The 21,060-nt window shown below is 39.9% G+C and overlaps 1 protein-coding gene and 1 long non-coding RNA gene across 11 annotated transcripts in view; one reads left to right on the top strand and one right to left on the bottom strand.

Moving 5' to 3' along the window:
• Positions 1 to 17,146, top strand: part of LOC112986976 (uncharacterized) — a 276,385-nt gene extending 259,239 nt beyond the window's left edge. For all 7 annotated transcript variants that reach the window (XR_010391885.1, XR_010391886.1, XR_010391887.1 and 4 more), the window contains 2 exons: positions 10,736 to 10,832; positions 16,743 to 17,146. This is a non-coding gene — a long non-coding RNA (uncharacterized LOC112986976). The remainder of the gene's footprint in view (positions 1 to 10,735; positions 10,833 to 16,742) is intronic.
• PREX1 (phosphatidylinositol-3,4,5-trisphosphate dependent Rac exchange factor 1) overlaps positions 1 to 21,060 on the bottom strand; it is a 179,036-nt gene that overhangs the window by 61,086 nt on the left and 96,890 nt on the right. For all 4 annotated transcript variants that reach the window (XM_064521464.1, XM_064521462.1, XM_064521463.1 and 1 more), the window contains exons 6-10: positions 17,141 to 17,302; positions 11,727 to 11,860; positions 8,198 to 8,313; positions 6,672 to 6,821; positions 2,537 to 2,684 (exon numbers count right to left, since the gene is read on the bottom strand). In XM_064521464.1, the coding sequence (XP_064377534.1) occupies positions 2,537 to 2,684; positions 6,672 to 6,821; positions 8,198 to 8,313; positions 11,727 to 11,860; positions 17,141 to 17,302 (710 nt within the window). The remainder of the gene's footprint in view (positions 1 to 2,536; positions 2,685 to 6,671; positions 6,822 to 8,197; positions 8,314 to 11,726; positions 11,861 to 17,140; positions 17,303 to 21,060) is intronic.

Genomic DNA, 21,060 nt, shown 5'->3' on the forward strand with positions numbered 1-21,060 from the left:
AGTGCTTTTTGTCCCGTTGTCCAGACTGTTGATGTTAAGCACTGCTGGCTCCAGAGGAAGGCCACTTGTAATGGGATGCCAGGCAGACTTTGAACTGTCAACTGCTAGCCTTTGAGTCTGACAGTCCAGCCAGCTGTCACTCACCCTGTAGTCAACCCAACCAGTCTATACCTCCGCAGTTTGGCTAGGAGGACACTACGAGAAACTACGTCAAAAGCCTTGCTAAAGTGAAGATAAATGGTATCCACAGTTCTCCTCTCATCCACACAGCCAATCATTTCTTCATACAAGGCACTCAAAGCAGGAAGAGAGGTGTTTAGAAAGTTCTGCCTAAGCATAAATTGAGGCTAAATCAAATACTCCGTTCTGCTCAGCCCAAGTTGAGTCAAAAAGTGGATGGCAAAGCTTGATTTAAGTTTCATTAGTATTTATCTTGTCCTATGTAGTTCTCCAGTATAAGTGAGAGTACCTCCATTCTCAGTGCGGCCATGCTCCCAGCTATACCTCTGAAACTAGGGATTAGAAGAGCTGGGCTTCTACTCAAGAAATATGCAAGAAAATCCAACCCCTCCAGGTTTGTGCAATCTGAGCAGATATGTTTGAAATGTCTACTAAGATTGATAGATACTCTCTATTACAAGCTCAATACAGTTCAGGATTTTGCAGTCAACTTACTGTACTGCTGAAAAGAAGCAGGGCAAGCATATCATAGGCATACATTGCCACAAACACCCATCTGTCACACTGTATCACTATCACACTATATCACATGCCTGAATGCCAGCACACCTGAAGAGTCCAACTAGTCAGTTTTTGAAGTCAAATTCAATAGATGGCCTTATGTGATATTACTAAGGGATTCAAAGTAGTTCGTGGGTTTTTTTCTACAACCACATTTTCTTTCTTGAATCATTGGATGCTATCAGATATCCAAAGGCCAAGAGAAAAAATATTTTTGTGGCCTTAGTGTTACTCCCAGATGGATGCACCAGAAAACCACTAAATGTACCTCAGCACACTTATTAGTGTCTCCCTTAGGCAGGAATATCTGAAAAAATGCATGTCACAGCTGAAATTCACTGTTCAAGGGAAGCTCCAGGAATGATTTGAGAAGTCTGCAAATTTTGACTGAAATGCAATGATTAAGTTGCATTGGCAGCCCAGGACTGTTGAAAAGACATTGGTGGAGTTATTTTTTATGGAGAGGGCTGGCACCATAGCAGAAGTAATGCTTTTTTCAGAGATAAGGATACCAGTATGTATCTCAGTCCAAGTTCAGTTACCCATTAGCAAAGTTATGTCAGGTGAGTGTCAGGTGGTTGCCGAGCAAACGGAGGGCAATGAGCAAGGCAGATTGGGGAGCATGTAATGAAAAAGATACTTTAAAAGAAAAAGGAGTAGCAGCAAATGCCATGTACAACTTGGAAATAAGCAAAATGTCAGGGAATCCACAATGGATTTACCTATATATCAGCAGTGGAAAAACATAAGCTTCTGATGTGGTACTTCTTTTTGCATGGAAAATAGGAAATACTAGATAATGCCTCCAAATCAGAGCTTAAAGATTTCCATTTGAATCCAGCAAGATAACCGGGAGGGGAAAGCAACCAAATCTCCTAAAGCCAAGAGGCCTTGATAGAGCAGAAATACCACCAGTTCATAATTCCAGGCTGCCTTTTGTCAGGCAGAAAGGCAATGCATCGTTTCCACGCCTGGTACACACAAGGAATGCTGCATGCAACAGAGACGAGCGGGGAGGGAAGGGAAATGAATGGACAATCTGCCTCTCAGAACTTTTTTCCTCCCACAGCTGATCATTTCAATCACAAACAGCTGAAGCAGAAAAGTCTTTTCAGGTCAACTTATGTGTCTCCCTGTGTGCCATGCAGGACATTTCCCTACGACAGCCCGGCTACGAATCTCTTCTTGAATGTCTCCTGTGATGGTGACCTGGCCCGTCCATGGGGTCTCTTTTCAGTGCCCCATACATGACATTCTGAAGAATTGTTTTCTAATGCATAGCCTGAGTGAAAGAGGTTTTTTCCCACCCAGTAAAGAAATTCCTATACTTCTAACAAATATATAGAGTCTCCTGACCACTTTGAATTGTATCTGTTACATTGGCAAATGAACAGGAAATCTCTAAGTTCAATCCTGAGACTGGGACAACTCTGCTGGATTTAAACATCACTTGGTAAGCATCTGCTAGTATACAAAAGAGGAGGCAGGTTGGGCCACCAACAGCCCCGAGCTTTTGGGAATTAAGTATTGTTTCTTACCCCTTTTGCTGATTTGAAACAGCTGCTGTGAGTTACTCTAGAAAGGAACAAGCTGTTACTGTACAGCCGGTGCGTGGTGTGAAATAGAAATTAATGATTAATTTTAATAAACCACAACTGTAATGGAGGTTATGGCCTTTCCAATTAAGCTCCACCAAAGCACATCTGATCTGCCCTTGCAGCACTGTCCCCAGAAAATCCAGAGCCCATTCTTTTAATTGGTATGAAAGAGCTGTTTCAATTCAAATGCCACTTACTTGCCAAGAAAGCACTTGGGAACAGTACTTAATTTTCTCCTCCTGTCTTTGATAAGGTTCACTTTCTTGCTCATCATCATTTGGTACAGCTTCTCTCCTTTCTCTGCAATCATGACGTACGCATCCCTCTCCATTCCCAGTTTCAAACCTGGAATACAATGTAGGAATTCCTTCAGATCCTTAACATTGGATACTGTTTGCTCAAAGTCAAAAGCTGAAGCCAAACACAGTGCTAGACACACAAAAATTACATGACTTATTTTTCAAATAAAGGGGAAACTGGATTGCTTATTGATCTAAGCACAAAACTGTCATTGGTGAGTTTAGCACCTAGATGTTTGCAGCTTTTCTTCTCCATTGTCCAGAAGAAATAACTCCAAACTTACGGTCCCATCACATCACACAAAATAGAATTGTCTACAAAACATGGACAAGCAAGTTCCAAATAAAGAAAGATAAAAATATATACCTTTTGCAACTGAATTTCTGTTGCAATTTCACTTCTGATCCTAAAATAACTGCCTTCGTAAGACTTGTCCAAGGCAGCTAAATGCTCATCAGAGCAGATGACTTTTTGAGTATTCTATTACTTGAAGCCAGAAATACAGAACTGCTGAAATCAAATTCATATCCTTGAATAAATCGAAAGTTGACAGGAACATTATTTTCTCATCCTTTCTTAATTAGCCTATTTACCAACACCCCTAGGCTAAAAAAATAGAAATTGACAGCCATCTTATCCAGTTAATTATGAGAGATACTGAACGGCTTAAGGAATGACAGATAATTGGATATAGAGAAATTTTCACCTCCACTTTGTACGAGCTTCCACATAGCCCATGTTAGCTGAGAGCTGCTATAGTCAGGGTGATTATCTGAAAAGAATAGGTGTTTATATTACAATAACTATCATCGGAACCAGCATTTTCTGGCACTCTTCACTTCAGATTTGTGAAAAGACCCCGGAAAATGTGCTTTACCTAGAAATAAAGAGCAAGTTGCTTTAGGAGGACAGCACATGAGAAAAATTATTTGCTGCTGTGCATGCATTGCCTCTTCTAGCCTGAACAAATCATTTTGCTTTCTGGCTATGTTACTCTAAAATCTTTCCAGGCACTAAGTGCATATATGTAAGTTAGGGATTGGATTTAGACAGCCTACTTTAGGTCCCAAATTGAAGTGGACTCAGATGAGGAGCTGAAACTCTGTGTTTGAAACTTTTAGGCTAAGGATGCCCTAGATCCAAGTCTCTCACTTCCCAAACGAGTGCTCTAAATACTGCTCTGCTCATACTGCCTTTTTTTCCTCTCCTCTTTGCCTCATTGCACTGAAAAATGACCCTGACTGACATGCTTGGTGTTGAACACACCAATGTCTAAATGCATTAGGGTGAGCTCTGATCACTCCTAACTGACAGAGCAGGAAGCAAGACTCAGCAGAGATTACTTGTCTTTAAGTACATCTCTGAATCATGACTGGGACAATTCTGAATATGGACAGGAAAAATTCACTAGGGGACTCTGGAGTCCAAAACAGAGGCCCAGATTTTAGACATCTCTAAGACTAGCTAGTCCTTGAGAATTTGCAGCCTGAATTGGTCTTCGATTTACGTACCTAAATTTTACAGAAATTGGCATTTGACAGAATTTAAGTGATCAGTATCATACCGTAAAGCAACATAATTTATGTTCAGTTAGGGTGAGCAGCTATTCTCAAAGAATGTACACTTCTCATTTTCTAGCTTTACACTGAACTTCAAGAATTAGTAGAATTAACAGTCTTCTGTGTCATCAGAGCTGTTTTTTTATCTTTTTGAAAATGCTTAATGTGTTTGTTTTAGAGATTTGCTGTGTGTGTTCCAGAAAGTAGTCTTGTGCAACATTTTGTCTTGCAAACATAGCGTTTCTTTCATGTGTCCAAAATGTGCCTAAAGGTTTTGGCTCTGCAAATCCCCTGGCTTAGTGCCATTGTTCTTCCATCCTCTTCTTCCTCCTCCTTCCCCTTCCCACAATACCGCGATTCAGTTCAATGTTCAGGCTGACACGTGTAGCCGAGGCTAATTTGCAACGCGAACTTATGATAGAAAACAGCCTGTGTAATAGCACACATGTTTCATGCCGATCTTACATCACCGAATTCCCCAGGCTCTGATGCAAACGGCAGACTGGAATGCACATTCTGCCCAGCTCATCCTACAGCACTGGGAATCTCACCAGGCTTTCTAACGCAAACAGTGACAGCTCTGTGACTCTGCAAGTACTCTGACCCAAAGAAGATTTTCCAATAAGGCCTGGAATGTCTGCCAGAATATCCATGTTTATCCCGAGTTCCTGTCATCAACTGCCACATCATAAAACTACATGACAAAAAGCATCAGAAAAAAAAGTGTCAGAGTAGCCAATGCTACATGGAAAACTTTCAGAAACTTTCTATTAAAGAAAAATTCTTCTTTCCTCCCTAAGAATTTTTTAGTCTCCTCCCCATATTGTCAGGATTCCTGTTTAAATGTGATTTATTTTTCTAGTCCTGTCTTTTTACTTCTTATCAAATCTTCTCTCTCCTCACACATTTTCCTTGATACATAGGAAATTCCAAAGAGCACTGGCAACCTCATAAAGCTCACTCTGAAATGAAAACATGTTGGATCTTTAGCACTCTGGTATGATTTAGCACTCTGAGGGTAGAGCTAAGAGCCAGGAAATGTATTTTATTAAAAAAAATGCATGACATGGACAAACAGGATCCTCATAGTATGGTGAGATGCAGAATTGATCAATGAGAACAGATCACCAGCTCAGAACAGCAACACACTTCCTTTAAAAAAAAAAAAAAATCAAGACTGATTCTCTCCGTTGCCTTCAGGTGATTTCTAGCTTTTAATGCAAGCCTCGGTTAAGACTTCTTTTAAATTTAAACCATGCCTGGTCTATGTTTTGAAGCTAGATTCCTTGCTATTAAAAGGTACATTGGGGTTCACACATGACAACGTATGTTATATACATTTACTATTCTATCATAATAGATAATACTGCAATGTGCATTGCATTTAGCAGATTAGATGTTTTCCTGCTGCAAAGTACTGCAATACAAAAACTAAGGTTTGGATTTTCAAAGGAGCTTAGATTCTCTGCTTTCATCAAATTTCAGTGACAGGTCTGTAACTTTCTTAAAGTACTTAAAAAATCCAAAGCAACGTTGCTTAGCAAGTGCAAATCCTGAAAATGCACTACTAAAAAGGGTTTCAGACTGACCTCTTTCAATATTAGCATACATGAGCAATTATATGTTTTTAATGGAGATATGTCTGCAGAGAGGGGAACCACTTCTAGAAGTCAAGCGCAGAACTTTTTAAAATAAGCGTCATTTCCTCTGGCAATGAACTATTATTGTTCCCATTGAGCAGAGAGGGAAGCAGGTTCACTAGTGAAAGACTGACTTATAATATAGATAATGTGCCTGTATACAATACATATATTAATCCAATTTATAAAGGAATTCAGAACTTTTACCACTCACCAATTTATGGCTCTGCGAGCTGCTATTGCCTAACACTCTTTCAAGACAAGCTTAGTTCTTGTTTCATTCCACAAGAAAAGATAAGTGACAAACGTCTGCACACATTTGTCACTCTTCTTGGTCTAAGAAGTTTAAATATTCCCAGAGGTTTTCTCCATGAATTGTTTTCTTTATTTCAAGATTATGGAGGTTGAGTTTGTGAGAATGTAAAAAGTTTGTACCACTATCTCTGGAAAACGGCTGCAGACTGCATTTCCCTCGTTGCTTTTACAGATAAATACAAATACATTTTTATCTTACTTACAAATAAAAGACCAAAAAATAAAGTTGATTAAATGTAATATTTTCACAGTAATTCAATTCATTAAAGAAACTGACTCTGATAAGTAAAAATGTGTGGTAAATATGACACAAGTGCATAAGAAACCCAAGAAACACATTCAGAAAAATTTGTTTTCAGTCACTTCAGTTTCTTTGTCATTAAGGCTAGATTTAAAGTCTGCCACAAAATCATAACCTTTTGTTTTCCTATCAGTCATATACTTAAACACGCACTTACAACATTTTGTCTTTGTACGCAAGTTCATTCAGTGCATGAGAACATACTTTATCCACTTACTCTCTCTCTGCTCCCTTTCCTTGATTATAGCATCCAGCCATTTCTGCTTGTCCTCTGCAGTCTTGGCCATACAGACAAACCATTTGTTTTTGGCCGTGTTGTGTATCTTCCAGCCGTTTGTCACTGTGTAACCGTTGCTGTGGTAATCTGCTGTAAAAACCCGAAGCACAATGCACACAGTGAATGGCAGGCCTGCCCCTTCAATGAAAACAGATCTGTGTGGGACACCTTTCCTCAAATATCAGTATTTGAAGAACTTGATTTTTGGAGGTGTTCCTCATGCATCCTGATGCATCTCACTGACTCTGCATATTACTGGCTGTTACTTACCACTCTGGAAGTACAAATATTAATGGAAGTACCCATAGCTAGGCTGTTCAACTTGAAAAATCTGTCACTTTGTACAAACTATGTGAAAAAGGTCTGTGAAAAGGAGTCTCGGTGACTCAAGGAAGTGGAGCCTCACATTCAGAAAAAGCCCAGGCAATTCTTCCCATGCCACGAGCCAGGCCAAAGGGGAAAATCCAAGCCGGGTGCACTGGTGACTTAAGTCTCATTCAAGATAGACCAGTATTTTTATCCTTGCCACAATGCTTTGCCCAGAAAAAGTGAAGAAGAACCAAAACACAGCACATCTTCTGCTTGTGCCCAGAAGAGCAAATACTTGGCAGGAAGCGTGACTGCTATGTAATTGCCGAACCCAGACCCACTGATAATTTGAATCCCTTTAAATCTCTGTATCCATTTTCTCTATGGTTTCAGTTCTAAGAGCGACATTTTGTAATTTCATCTTGCAGGAAGAACTAAAATATTTTAAATACAATGACATCAGTGAAAAAGTCCATGAGGTTTGTTAAGATTATTTATTCTGAACTTTCAGGGGATTAACTAGCATCTTGCACTGTAAGAATTTTTGTCCGCAGGACACTGGAACTCGTGAGATATCACTTGTTGCCCAGAAGGACATAATATTAATTCCTGACTTATTACATTAGGAGAAGGGGCAGCTGTGGCCCTTGTGGATGTAATCAGAAATCCATCTGTTCTACCTGTCTAGGTCAGAACACAAGAGCAGTAAGCAATGGCCATTCCCATATTTCATTCATGGCCACATTCCCATGCTCCTGATTTGATGCTGAGGCTAATACTTGGTAGTTCTCTAAATGAGAAGACGACTCACCAGTTACGTTAATACAGCTGTAATGGCTTAAGACATAAGAAAGGAAAGGATGGAAGAAAGATACAGTATCTTTTTTTAAATCAGCTTGGATTAGGAGAGAAAATAGACAAGCTTTTGCATGCTCTTTGCTCTTCCATGAGGTCACTTCAGAACGAAGGACTAATGCCTGAAAGTCTGTCCATTCTTCTAACTCTGTAAGTTAGTCTAAAAAGGAGACATCAAAAGTTACACTGGTTACCTAAGATCTCATTAAAAAAAACATGAAGGACATGGATAAGTACTTTTGTACCAACTTCCAACACAAAATATGGACTTGTGTTGTTAAAAGACAGAATTTGATCCATACCTGTTCCATCCTCCACATTCTCCACCTCCATGACTTCTGTATTTATTCGGCCCCTGAAGATATAAAGGGACCCATTGATTGACTTTGTCCGTTTAGATGTTTTTTTCCCAGCAACTCTGCAATTAGGATTTAGACTGTTAGCAACACTTCGTATAAGTAAACATTGAAACATATGCATTATATGTATAATACATATTATAATAAATAGCTTTTTTTTAAATCCAGTGGTCACAAGAAACAATAGCACCAAGCTATCTGAGATGTGACTATAAAAAAAAAAAAAAGACTCCAAAATAGTGCTTCCTGGTATTTGACCACTTCTGTGATTGTAAATAATACGAATACTCAGTCAGCCCACAAAGATAATTGGGCAGCAATAACAGTACAGTGATAACGAGCTGCTTCTGCAAGATTACATGAAGACTGGGACACCATTAAGATTTACATTCTTGAAGACTGAACTAATTGAAATGTCAATAAAACTGAATTGCAAGTGGCTTTGGGATGAAAAATCTAATAACATCTGACAAAATGCCACATTTGTCCCGTTTGCTCACCTACTCTTTTGGGAAATTTGCAGTACATGTACCAAGTTCCCAACTCAAAATGAAACATATAAAGAGACTAGTGTCACATGGTCTGTTCTAAGTACATTAGATGTCTCTGCATGTGGCATTTACAGAAGTGCTGCTGCAGCAGTTTTGCACCAGCGTTACATCCTTATCCATAAGTTTAAATAAGTGTCTCTGTTCTAGTGCCTTGTAAAAAAATTCAGGAAAGCACTCTTCTTTGCTATTTATGTTCAGGGTTTTTCTGTCTAGAATAGGTTTAAAACTATCCAACTGACACCCGCTGAGCTTTAATATCGAAGAACAACACTGCTATGTGAACCAAAACACAACTGGTCAAATGATCATCATTTGAAATAGCAGGTGTCCAAAGTCTGTACAGTGAAGGGATTGCTGTGGCAACTTGCCAGGAGCTCATAACATTCAAAGAATATTGCAATAAAAAACAGCTGTGGAGAAAATTACTGTCAAAGTGAAATGTCTATGATAAACTGAGGCGAGAAGAGAATCATCATGTTTTTCTGAACAGTTTTTCTTTTTACAACTAGCTTTAGTGACAAATATACCTTTGGTGATGACCAGATACTTACATCCAGTAAGACTGACAGGGACTGAGATCTCGGAGCTATTAGATCATTTCCTAAAGACGACTGTTGAGTCAAAAGAAAAGCTGTCCTGGCAGCCTTAATAAAACCCTTCAGATACTCAGCCCATTTCCCCACATGAAACATATTGTTCCTGACATCAGGATTCAATTTAAAAGCAGTCTATGATACTGCTAAAAACACAAAACAATACTCAGCCCTGAAAATCTATGTCATCAGTTTGTCAGACTTCTCTAAGCTTCTGCAAAAGATGAGATTGCAATCTTAGATCTAAGAACATAGATTTGATTCTAAGCATGTCTGAAATGGGTCTCAACAAAGCTACTTATAATTTATGCTATTGCAAAAAGATGTGATGCACAAATTCAAATGGCTACATAGCTGACACTGTAATGAAGACTGAGCTCTGAATTCTGTTTCCACTTTTCAGTCAAGAATAGCTCCAGTGACTTGAATCTGATAAGCATAGTATGAGTGAGATAAGAATCAAGTCATTCAATTTCAAATTGCCAACAGACTCAGTTTTTTCAAAATCTGTGTCCCGGGAACAAGTCAGTTGTCTGTCAAGCAGCTGGCCAAATGATCATGCTATCACAACTGGATAGACATTCACTTCCATCCTGGACTAATTATAAATAGCAGCTAGACAGAGGAAAGATCCAAAATTAAAGTTGTTCAGCAATCCCTAAATATATCTTTTACATTAGACAATACTCAACAGACTTTATATATATCTTACTCTGCTTCTAATGGAAATCAGATTCTGGACAATTTAGTCTGTTCAAACTCCATTAATAAAGAAAGATAAACAATATTGATCCTCTGGGAAAATCAAAGTGTTACAGCAGCCTCCCCTTACACCAAGCCAAACTACAGAGTAGCTCAGTAATGTCTCCTGCACAAAAACAGAGAGAGTTGCTTAAAAGGCATTGGAACATTTTGTTTCCTAAATCTCAGTATTCCGGGAAAAGTGCCTGGACGGTGGGAGGGGCTGGCTAACCTGAACTACAAACAGAACTAGAAAGACAGTTTCTAAGAACTCTGAAGAAGTAAAAGATTAGATATCAAGTTGAGTTGACTTTTTTAAAGAAGTAGTTTTCTGGTAGGAGACACACAGATTTCTGAACTCTGCTTCACATGGAAGTTTAGATTTTGACAAATCTGGAAAAGTGTCAAAATGAAATGTTTCATCTTGTTTCATTTCAACAATGTCAGAATGCTTCATTTAGATAAGATTAAAAGCCATATAAGCTGCATGTAAGACTGTGCTATGTACATGTTTCTTTTAATTTAAATGTTTATAGTATATTTTAATAATTTCTAATGTAGATTTCATCTAACAATTTATATTTTCTATTTTATAGCTTCAACAATAGCCACACAAGAAGTCTGAACATTGTGGAAAAGAACTGATCTTTTCCTGGCTGGATGGTTCCAAAATTTCCATTCAACAAAAACCTGGTAATTAAACCCAAATTTTGAAAATTGATTTTCGAGAAGTTCTAATTGGGCTGGCAGTTCAACTTGGCAAGCACCAATAAAGAGGTACAACTTGAAGAGCCAGGAGAATATAACAAGAAAGGAAGGAGGAGGAGAAGCTGAAGAGCAGAGAATGCAAGGCAAATTAGCAAAAGACCAAGATGTGAGAATGAGACTGGAGCTGTGAAGGTGGAATGCTTAAGAACTGAAATCCAGTTCTGGTGCAGAAACAAACTGCCCTCCACATTGCCAGTGCTATTTTAATAATAAGCAGTAGGCGTTAATAATGTTAAAGCATTATAAGGTGGAATGATGCAAAAATTAATGTTACTAGGATAAGGAAGGAAGACAATGCACAGAGCATGTAGGCTGCAAATGCTGAACAGCAACTTGCTGATCTTCATCTCTTCTTCATTGTTTTGTGCCCTGCATCCACCTACTGTTCTCTTAGTCTTCCACTTTGCCCCTTCTCGGCTTTATATCATTTTTCATGTCACCTTCTGCTTAGAATAACCTCACAATGAAAGTTGGCAAGGCTTTTCTTCACATCACTCCAGATCCATCTAGAAGCTTTCCAGATATAAGAATTTTCTGTAGTTTCTGTGTTTTTTTCTGCACTGTATCAACTTCTGCCTTTGGGCACTTCTCAACAAGGGGACCCCATTACTGTCTGCCATATTTACCCTACCATGTAGAGAGTCCGTCTGTTCATCAGTCTAAGTGGATAGCAACATCCACAAACAGAGGAAAGGAATAGATGATACACCCATCATTCAGCCTCACAGAGCAAGAGGGACAACAGCTGATGAGTGATCCTTTCTTCCTATGTATAAAATGTAGGTCCCACCATAAAACTACAAAGACAGAGGGACTCACCTGGATTTCCTCTTGCAATAGACCAGTAGATTATCAAATAAAAAGAACATTCTCTCCTGGATATTTCCTGCCGAGATTTTTAATAAAGTCCCTTGGAGCAAGAGCTGCGTGCAGATATCTGTCAAATTTGACCCCTAAAACACAGAAAATAAATCTTGTTTATCATTAACATTTTTGTGTTCACAATGAAGCATTTTTACTAAAACTTTATTATTTTTTCTGCATGTCATCAATGTGCCCATAAGCAGGAAGTCCTCAATTTCTTAATGTGGCCAAACACATCATGCCTTCTCTGGATTACAAATATTTTTATGGAATCCTCATATACTGTGATAAATCTTCCCTATCCAACTCAAGACTTTTTTCCAGAAGAAACCTTCCACTCCTGAAGCAGCTGTATTATGATTATTTTTAGAACATTAATCTTCCCTTTGTAGCCTGAGCTACCATTGCAAATATCACAAGTGATGGCTTTAGGAATGCTTTATAAAAGGATGATGGTATTTCCCTAATGTTGTAGCTCTGATAGTGACATAAATTGGTATTAACTGTCTCTCTGGCCATCACATGCAATAAACAGCGATAGAGACAGCTGGGCTTGGTGCTCAAGGACTCTTTATCCTAGGAGGATCCTAGGAAGCTGAGGACCACAGGAGATGGCTCTAAGCCATTCACTCCCCAAAATGTTATGCAGATTATTCCTAGGAAAAGTGATCCCATGATTCTTGAAATAGGGCTGTTGAGGACCAAAGCAGTTGGGTCCAAATTAAAACAACTATAGGAATGTCCCAACTTGCCCTCAGAAAGAGGAAACTCCACCTGTCCCCACAGGTGCATAAAGTGGGGATTCTGCACCTCTTTAACTGCTCCACTGACCAAACAAGATTGATTTGGCTAGACATTAGTTACTAGCCCTAAATTCCTTGGTCTTTAATTACGTCCTATGTACAAAAGAATCTTATTAACGAAGATCACTTTTCAGAAAAATACCTTGAGGCATAGGAAACATTTATCATGCAGTTCTAGAACACGTTTTATTTTTTGCATTTCTATTTGAGTTGGAAGGAAGAACAACTTCTTAGAGGAACGGTAACTTCCTTCCATGGTCAGCATGCAGATAAGGAAGTACATTAGATAATCTGACCCACTGCCTTGAGGCTTACTGGAAAAGAGAAATGACTTTGGATTGCAAGACATCCATTATCAACAAAACTGCTTGATTTGCAAAGGTGCATTAACCCTATACCCCAAAATACTGCAAAAATTCTGTAAAACACAATCAGTTCCACTTAAAACAACTGAAGATAACTCTGTGCACAAGTATGAAATTTGGCTCCAGCTAGAGAGTCACCCCAAAAGGATTTGTTTGAATGGTTTTAAACATTACATGAGTAAATTCTGTTCAGGAAGGCAGAGACTGCTGCCATCAAGCTATTCAGGAATAATCACTGAATTTAAATCAGCCTTTCTAAATGCAGTGCAGTCACTCTAGAGGTGTGAATGAAGCTTTGATTACATTGTTTTCAAAAATCAAACCTTGCCAGCTGTGCTGTCCTCTCCTCACTTTTAGTTAACAATGAAGCAGCTATTCTCTAAAGGTTGCCAAGTTCGTGACACTGGTTTTGTGTGTGCCACGTATGTGTTTCTGTACATTCTGCATTTAATGATGGGAGAACTAGCTAGATGTAGTATCTCCATCTGCTGTCCTGATATGTTTTTCTTTTCTTAATCATTCTACAGAAATAGTTAATACGTGTCCAGAAATAAGCACTAGCTATTTTGAAAATGACCCATATAGCCATACGACCAAATGACCTTGGCCATATCCAGGAGAAATCACTGTATCTCAGAATTATGAACTATAATCCCTATTTACAAATACATAAATAGGAGCAGAAACTGTCTGCATGTACAACATAAAAAACCTGCTGCTCACATAGTTTACCAACATGGAAATCAAGGTTTCAGAGCTCCTAAATATCAAGTATTTAATTTTCCAAAAGATACCCAAGAAGAGAAAAGACAGTAAAAGCAATGAGCACAGTGACATTAATAATCAGAGTCAATCTTTTACTGATACAGGAATCACTGGGTAAAATAATCTAGCCTATTTTGTGCAGGAAGTCAAAGCAAATGATCACAACGGTTGCTTCTTGCCTTAAAATCTAAGAATCTTTATTTTTCCATCAGACCCATCATGATGGTATCTGAAAACTGTGATGCATTTCCTGTTGTGCTGTTGACATAGTTACTTCACATTTATACCAATCTGAGACATTTTTCAAAACCAAGAAACATAGTAAGAAGATTTATTTGATATTTTCAGGGACAAGACAGGATTTCTCACCTTTCAGACTGGGACTAGGCTGCAGGCAAAAAAAACCCAAAACAAAACAGAAGAAACCCCACAACCCATAGCTGGTGGAACTGCAAATTACAGCCAATTATAAAATGATTGATCTGCCTGACTGCTAACACATCTCTTACAACTCATGCTGTTCTTCTGTGATGGGGGTTTTGCTTCCTTCCACATTTCAGACTGGGAGAATGTAGGGACTTTCTGCATGTCGCAATTGTTCAGTGAAAATAATTCATAAGGACTGATGAGAAGGAGCTCTCCGCACAGAATAATCAATATATAATTAATAGAAACAGCATATTAACTGGTTCTTCACTGAAGAAATAAAAATATTCTATACAAAAGATGCCCTTCTCATACAACTTCTATTTTTTCCCCTTTTTTTAAACTAATCTGTGTTTCCCAGAAGGATTAGCAGAATCAAATTGGCCAGCTTGCAATTAATCCACAGCATACATCCACAAGGGTAGATGTACATTCTGTGCATTCCAGAAGAATGAATCTGAGCTGAGTTCATTTTGATGAACAAACCTCTGATCAAGCTGCAGACCTTCAGAGGTTTCCCAGACCTGATCTACTACAACATGTCCGGTCATTATAGTATAATTTAGAAAGAGATGGATAGCATGATGCCAGTGTCTGCTCTGTGTATGACAGGGGGAATGGTTGCATTAGAGAGGAAGGTGCAGTCTGATAGGCAGGGGCGTTGAAGAAAAAATGTGGAACTGAGGAAATGTTCTAAAAAAATATTTACTGCATTTAGTGAAATTACAGATGACTGAAGAGACCAAGAAGATAAGACACTGCAGAAGCAAAACGATGTTTTATCATTCTTCATGTTGGAAATCTTGACAGTGGCACTGAGAGTCATAGGACGAAGTCAAGAGCAGGATGGTCCCATTGGGACAGTTGGAAGAAAGTGCATAGTCATAGAAACCAGTGAAACTGTGCTAGTTTGCTTAAACAGAAACCCTAGGCAAGATGAAGCTTTTTCCAAATTAGGTGAAAATTTACAGTAGAACTTAGGGTGCGGCTGCTTGCACACTCCCCACGGTCAGGCTGCTTCCCTCATAATCATAAAAGCCTTGGTCATAAGTAAGTTGATGTTTACTTATTTTTCACAGTTTAGATGCCTTTGATTGAAATGGTTAGAAGCACTAGGCCTTGTCAAATTATTATGTATAGTATATACCTTATATACGGGCCATTAATGTTTCAGAATTTATATCAATGCTAATGGAAAAGGGAGATTTTCCTATTTCATAGGAGAGACTGCCATCAGATAAACTGAAAATAGGCACAAATCTGCCTTATATGCTTTTTCCACCTACAGGCAGCTCTGTGGCTGCTATCACTGCATTGCTAAAGCTAAGTATTTAATTCCGCAGTTGCAACTTTCTTCAGGATAGGAGTCAGCAGCCTTTCTTCTTAGGGATGAACTGTGAGATACATCTGAAAGGACTAAAACCAGTATTTATGAACACAGCACTTTGCTCCAGAGTCATAATTTGCAAGACCTTGGCAGTATGGTAACCCAAGATAGGAAGCTGTCAATCAATTTCAACTTTCTTTATGTGTGCAGAAGAAAAAAAAGCCATCATGTTTGGCATTGGCCTGTATCTGTGATGTATAAAGCTGTTTTTCTTCCTTTTAACATACCAGTAGCAGATTTAGAAATGTTCCACAGCTTAATGGGAGCGAAAAACACTCCTTCCTTTTTGAACTTTTGGGCTGAGTAACCTAGGTGACTTTGTTACAAAACAGGATATATAAACAAAACTGAAAGAGGTTTCAGCATCAGAATGTTGCTGTAGATTAGTTAAACCCTAAAAAAATACATGCAGTAAGTTTGGATATTACTTCATGTATGACATCATGGACACTTGCAGAGTCATGCTTGAGGCTCCAGAGTTCAAACCATGCCTCTTGCTCAAATGACCCTGAGTTGCATTGAACTTGAAATGATTTTAACTGCTTCTGGAAGTCCTGCTATACAGAACATTATATGACTTTGTTTGCTGAGCTTGCTATCCAAAAAATACACAGCTGGATATCTAGGTTGCTCTCACAACTTTAGCTGGATGCCAAGAACATCCTTTAGGGAAAAAATGAGCAAGGTTTAAAACATACACAAAAGATAAAAAACAACCCCAAAAAGAGTCATGGAGAGCACCCAAGAGTACGAACATGAGGAAGTTTACATGACCTCTAAAAAGATGTCCTCAGCTAAGAAATCCTCAGCTGGCAACAATCAGCCTGGACATTTTAAATGTCAGTCTCGCTAAATACCGACGCCAGTCTCTCCATGAGACCATTTAACACCACTGACTCCCTATGGTGCATCTCCCAGAGGCTTCCAAACTCCACTGATTCAAGGTCCTCAAAGACATCACAACACAAGCTGCCAACATTTTGTGCATCATCCCAGCTTCCCAGTATTTCCACTGGATGGCTCTTTCCAGATTTCCTCTTCCCCCACACTTCATATCCTACTTCTCTCCCTCTCTTATTTTTCTCCCTTCCACAGTAAATGGCTCCACCTACATAGTTCCACCTACTAATAAACACAGCACTAGAAACACATCCATGAGTAACTTAACTAGAGCAAATACAAATATACCAGTTGCTGTCTAATCTGATCTTTATTTTTTATACAGGAAATCTGTACGAAGCTGAGTGAGCTAGCTTTCAAAGCTCCTTGAAAAACTAGAGGCTTGTAGGAATGAAGAAAAACCACTCCTGAATTTCATCTTCTGGATTGTCTTTCAAATGAAATCTGCCCGCCCATTTGAAATTTCAGTCCTTTCCAGCTCCAATGCTTTGCTTTTTTTCACGATCCATTTGTTCTGCTACAATTTAGCAGCAGCCTGCACACCCAAAGTAAACACTAACTTCTAAACGCATCAGAATGATGCCACCCACACCTCCAAGTGCATTTACATATCCCGTAAGACACCGAAATCTCTGTACACAGTATGAGTCACTAAACTTCAGTTCGTCAGGCTGTGCAGTGCACTTAACTGCCTCCAGGGCACTTGCTAGTCCCACATCATACCTCCCATCCTTCAATGTGGGACTGCAACTGTTCAAGGGCTTCCAGTTTCTCCATCTGTCTCTTGGTCTCGTTGATATTTGTGCAGACTGTCTTCATTGCTTGCAATGCATTCTGGACAGCTGGGTGATCAGGATGCTTAGAGGGGGTCCTCTTAGCTAATTCCTTTAAAAAAAAGAAAACATGCAATGTAAACTTAGAAGTGGCACATGGAAAGCCCAAACACAAGCACAGCAGTGAAACACAATCCCATAGGAAAATGCCAGAACCACTGCTAAATTAAAGAGGTGGGAGCACATTACTGCAGATGCTGTTCTCCAAAAGGCTGTTCATCTAAGCAGGGTTGCTGCTTTATATGGATTCTGCTAAATAAATGAAGGTATCACATGCTATTGAATATGTCAAATACGAGTTCAAACAAAATATGTTTTGTCGTGCCACATATGTTTGCTTCTAGCATGAACCAAGGCCAAATAAATTAAAATATTGCATAAAAAAACAAACTCTCCACTTCACAGACATGTAATGGACTGTTACGCTAGCCATGGGCTAGATCCTGTAACAGTCCCAGTGACGCACGTTAGTAATTCAGGGAAGCTGGATCTTGGCCCTTCAATCAGATTTTCATAAAAATTCTGCCTGTAGCAGGTCTCATCAGGAACCATTGGAGCTATGGAAGCTGGGTTTTGTGAGAATTGTGACCTTCTGGAAATAAAGCCAGGCTGTATACTCCATACGTAATATTACACAGAAATGTTCAGATGTGGATTAATCCCAACGCACACGAGGTGTTAGGACCTAGGTTGTTTAGATCTATAACTAGCAGAGAAAGATGCTACCAAAGGGCAAATCAGATTCACCTAAGACTTTAACTGCCCTCATGAGGAGCCTGTCTATTTATTGACTAAAGAGGGATTCTAATGAGACACCTCTCTTAATATAGGTACCTCAGTTAAGTTTTTGGGTGTCAGGGAAATAAAATGCTCATTTCATGAAGGAGGAAATTCGTTTACAGAAGAGCAAATAATTTACCCATTAGCAAGTGATGTGCACAACCAAGACCTCCTGGTTCCGTTTTAACCTCCAAAACAGGCACATAGCAAGTGGAGAGGGCTCCCCAAAAGACAAATATGCTAGAGTGGGAAGAGAAAGGCCAAGCAGGAGTTTAGCAGGGACTCTTCCTCAGATTAAGATTAGGAAATTGAGGCACATATTTTGACTGGCAGATTAACACAGAGCTGAACAACTTGCCTGCCCTGAAGGAGCTCCTAAGAGACACTGCGTCACTTGATTCAATGCACAATAGCCCAGCTAAACAGTGCCTGCTGAAGTACAACAATGGGAAAACTTAGAACTTAACAATATTCACCAGAGTTTGGCAAAAGGGGTAACCACTGTCAACTCACAATTAATTGGTTTTTAGACCAATGGTATTTTATAGCTAGCCACAATTGGATAAAAATACTTTAAAAAAACCTTAATCAAGGCTGGTAATTTCCTCTTGATACATAATACGGTGTTTAACACCCACATTTTTAGGTTGGCTGGAATACTTCACTTTTCCCCTATGTTCTGTTTTGCCTCAACATGTTATTTTGTTGTTTTAAAGTCCAGTGACTAAATGGCAAACTGCTGCTCAATTGCATCATTTTGCATAAGAGATGAGAAGGAGTCTGAATGTAGCCAGAGACCTGCACAGCAGCATGGTCTGTGAACAGAGCTAAATTGCTTCAATCCATAGCTCCCACAGCTAAGGGCAAAGAGCGTCTAACTGTTCCAGCTGCTGCTCATCCAAGATAAGAGATTACAGCCCCCAAATGCCTGTCACAGGCTCCAAGAAGGTTTAATCTGTAGTCTGATTTGCCTTTTGCTTGGCCACATCAAGATGTTAACCTAAGCAAGTAACTCACCACCACACTAAATTTTGCCATATTGGCACTGGTTTAGAGGTCCATGTACCACACAACCTTGCATGGCACTGACGTGCTCTGATTTCCCGTGTGATTCAGAGTATCACTAGGGCTTGCTTCCCCTGAGTTGATAGCACAACCTGTAATCCAAGTGCTGCCCCCAAAGTGACTTACATCCACACACAACCTCTAAACGAAATTCTAGGCTCAAGTTGCATGGCTGTCAGAGAGCGGAGGGATGCAGGCTAAAGCTTACATTAGCTTGTAGTAACTACAACTGCTGCTAATCCAACCATTCGACTAATCCAGTCATTCTGTGCTGCTAATCAAGGAACTTGGTGTGTCCCAGAGTCCACAGATCTGCTCTACAAACTTCTGTAGACACAAGTTTGCCTTTAGTGTGTGATAGGTGTGTATGCACCCAGCAGTACTTTCCTACCAGCAGGAATATCTTCAGAACAAACAATTGGACTGTGAAATGCTCAGATACCAGCACAAATATAAGGTATATTTTAAAGGAGGTAGCTAGAGCTAAAAAGAGTAGATCTGTCTCCACCTTTGTGCTTTCTGCATGCTTCCTCACACCAGTTGGAGCAAGGCTTAATTCATTAGCACTAGCAAACTATCTTGAGACCCAGTATTACAGAATGCAAGCATTGCTATTATTTATGCATTAACTTCCTGGTTTTGCAGAACCTTTCAAAGTGAAATCCGCATCTTGAGATTAAACCACTTGGCCACTGAGACTTCTTTAAATAATGCAAGAGACAGCCCTCCTGAGAATTAAAGCATGAAAACGGGACATGCTCTCATTCCCAAAAGAGATGGTGGAGACAGAAAGGTCTAAAGGAATGGATGGGAATGCCATGTTTGTTCAGGAAAATGTGGCTACATGGTACTATGCACAGATTTGGTATTTTGAGAATTTACTCACAGCTACAATTTCTCCTTCCTGAAAATTATAAATGGTGATTGACAATTGCTGGTGTCAGATGGATGATGGAGGAGATGGGTAATGTGCTGACAACTAGCAAGCCCATTAAGAGACAGGAGTTAATGATCTTAAGCTCCAGCGTGCATATGTAGCAACACGTGCAATGGAAAAAAGAAGCTGGCTGCTACAACTGCCAATCACTAGCGCAGACGAAATTCCCTGGGGAGGTTCTTACCCCACTTTTGCTCAAGATAAGGCCAAGGAAGGTAAGTATTCGGAAAGAAAGGCAGAGGAGAGGTGTTGCACCTTGGTGACACTACCCTCTGCTCCATGCTTCCAAAACAGAGCGCAGAATTTTTGCTACGTGACTCTCATTAAAATCAATGAAGTTCTGCAGCTCAAGTGTCACCCACACTGCTTTGGGAACGGATATGTGTACATTAGCACTATCTAAACATCCCTTCACAAAATATCACCAGGACACAGAGAAAAGGCTCTTCATTCACAACAGGCCTGTGCTGCACTGAACGTAAACAAGAATCCATCCTCCGCTGTAGAAACTGTACCTACATGTATAAAAACATGAACTACCTCTCCCAAGATCTGCCTGTAGGTAAAGGGAGACAGTCTGCAGCACACAGGCAGGACTTCTCCCTCGTGTCTGGCACTGGCTTGAACAGCACAGTAGTCAGCAATGTGGATCAGGCACCGCCGCTCACTGCACCCTCACGCTCCGGAGGCACAGCATCCCTCAGCCTCTCCTCCGCCTCCCAGTGCCTGCAAGCGGGGAGGGAAGATGCTCGAGCTGGTACCTGCTTTCTGCCTCCATGCATTTTCTGCGGCAGCTGCTGTTGTGGGGAAAAGGAAGCCCTCTGAGACTCACTCACCTTTTTCCACATCTCCCTTCCTCATTTCTTCTGACTGAGGCTGCTCTGGGTGGCCAGAGGAGATTTTGAGGAGAGGAGGACTGAAGGGGGCACCTTCCCCCCTCCTGCCAGCTGCTGCCGCCCCAGGGGCAGGAGAGGAGGCTGTACGGGGCGGGGGGGTGCTGGCTGGGGCAGCCGGTTGGCTCAGCAGCA

The sequence above is a fragment of the Dromaius novaehollandiae genome, chromosome 16 (assembly GCF_036370855.1).
Source record: "Dromaius novaehollandiae isolate bDroNov1 chromosome 16, bDroNov1.hap1, whole genome shotgun sequence".
Lineage (NCBI taxonomy): Eukaryota > Metazoa > Chordata > Aves > Casuariiformes > Dromaiidae > Dromaius > Dromaius novaehollandiae.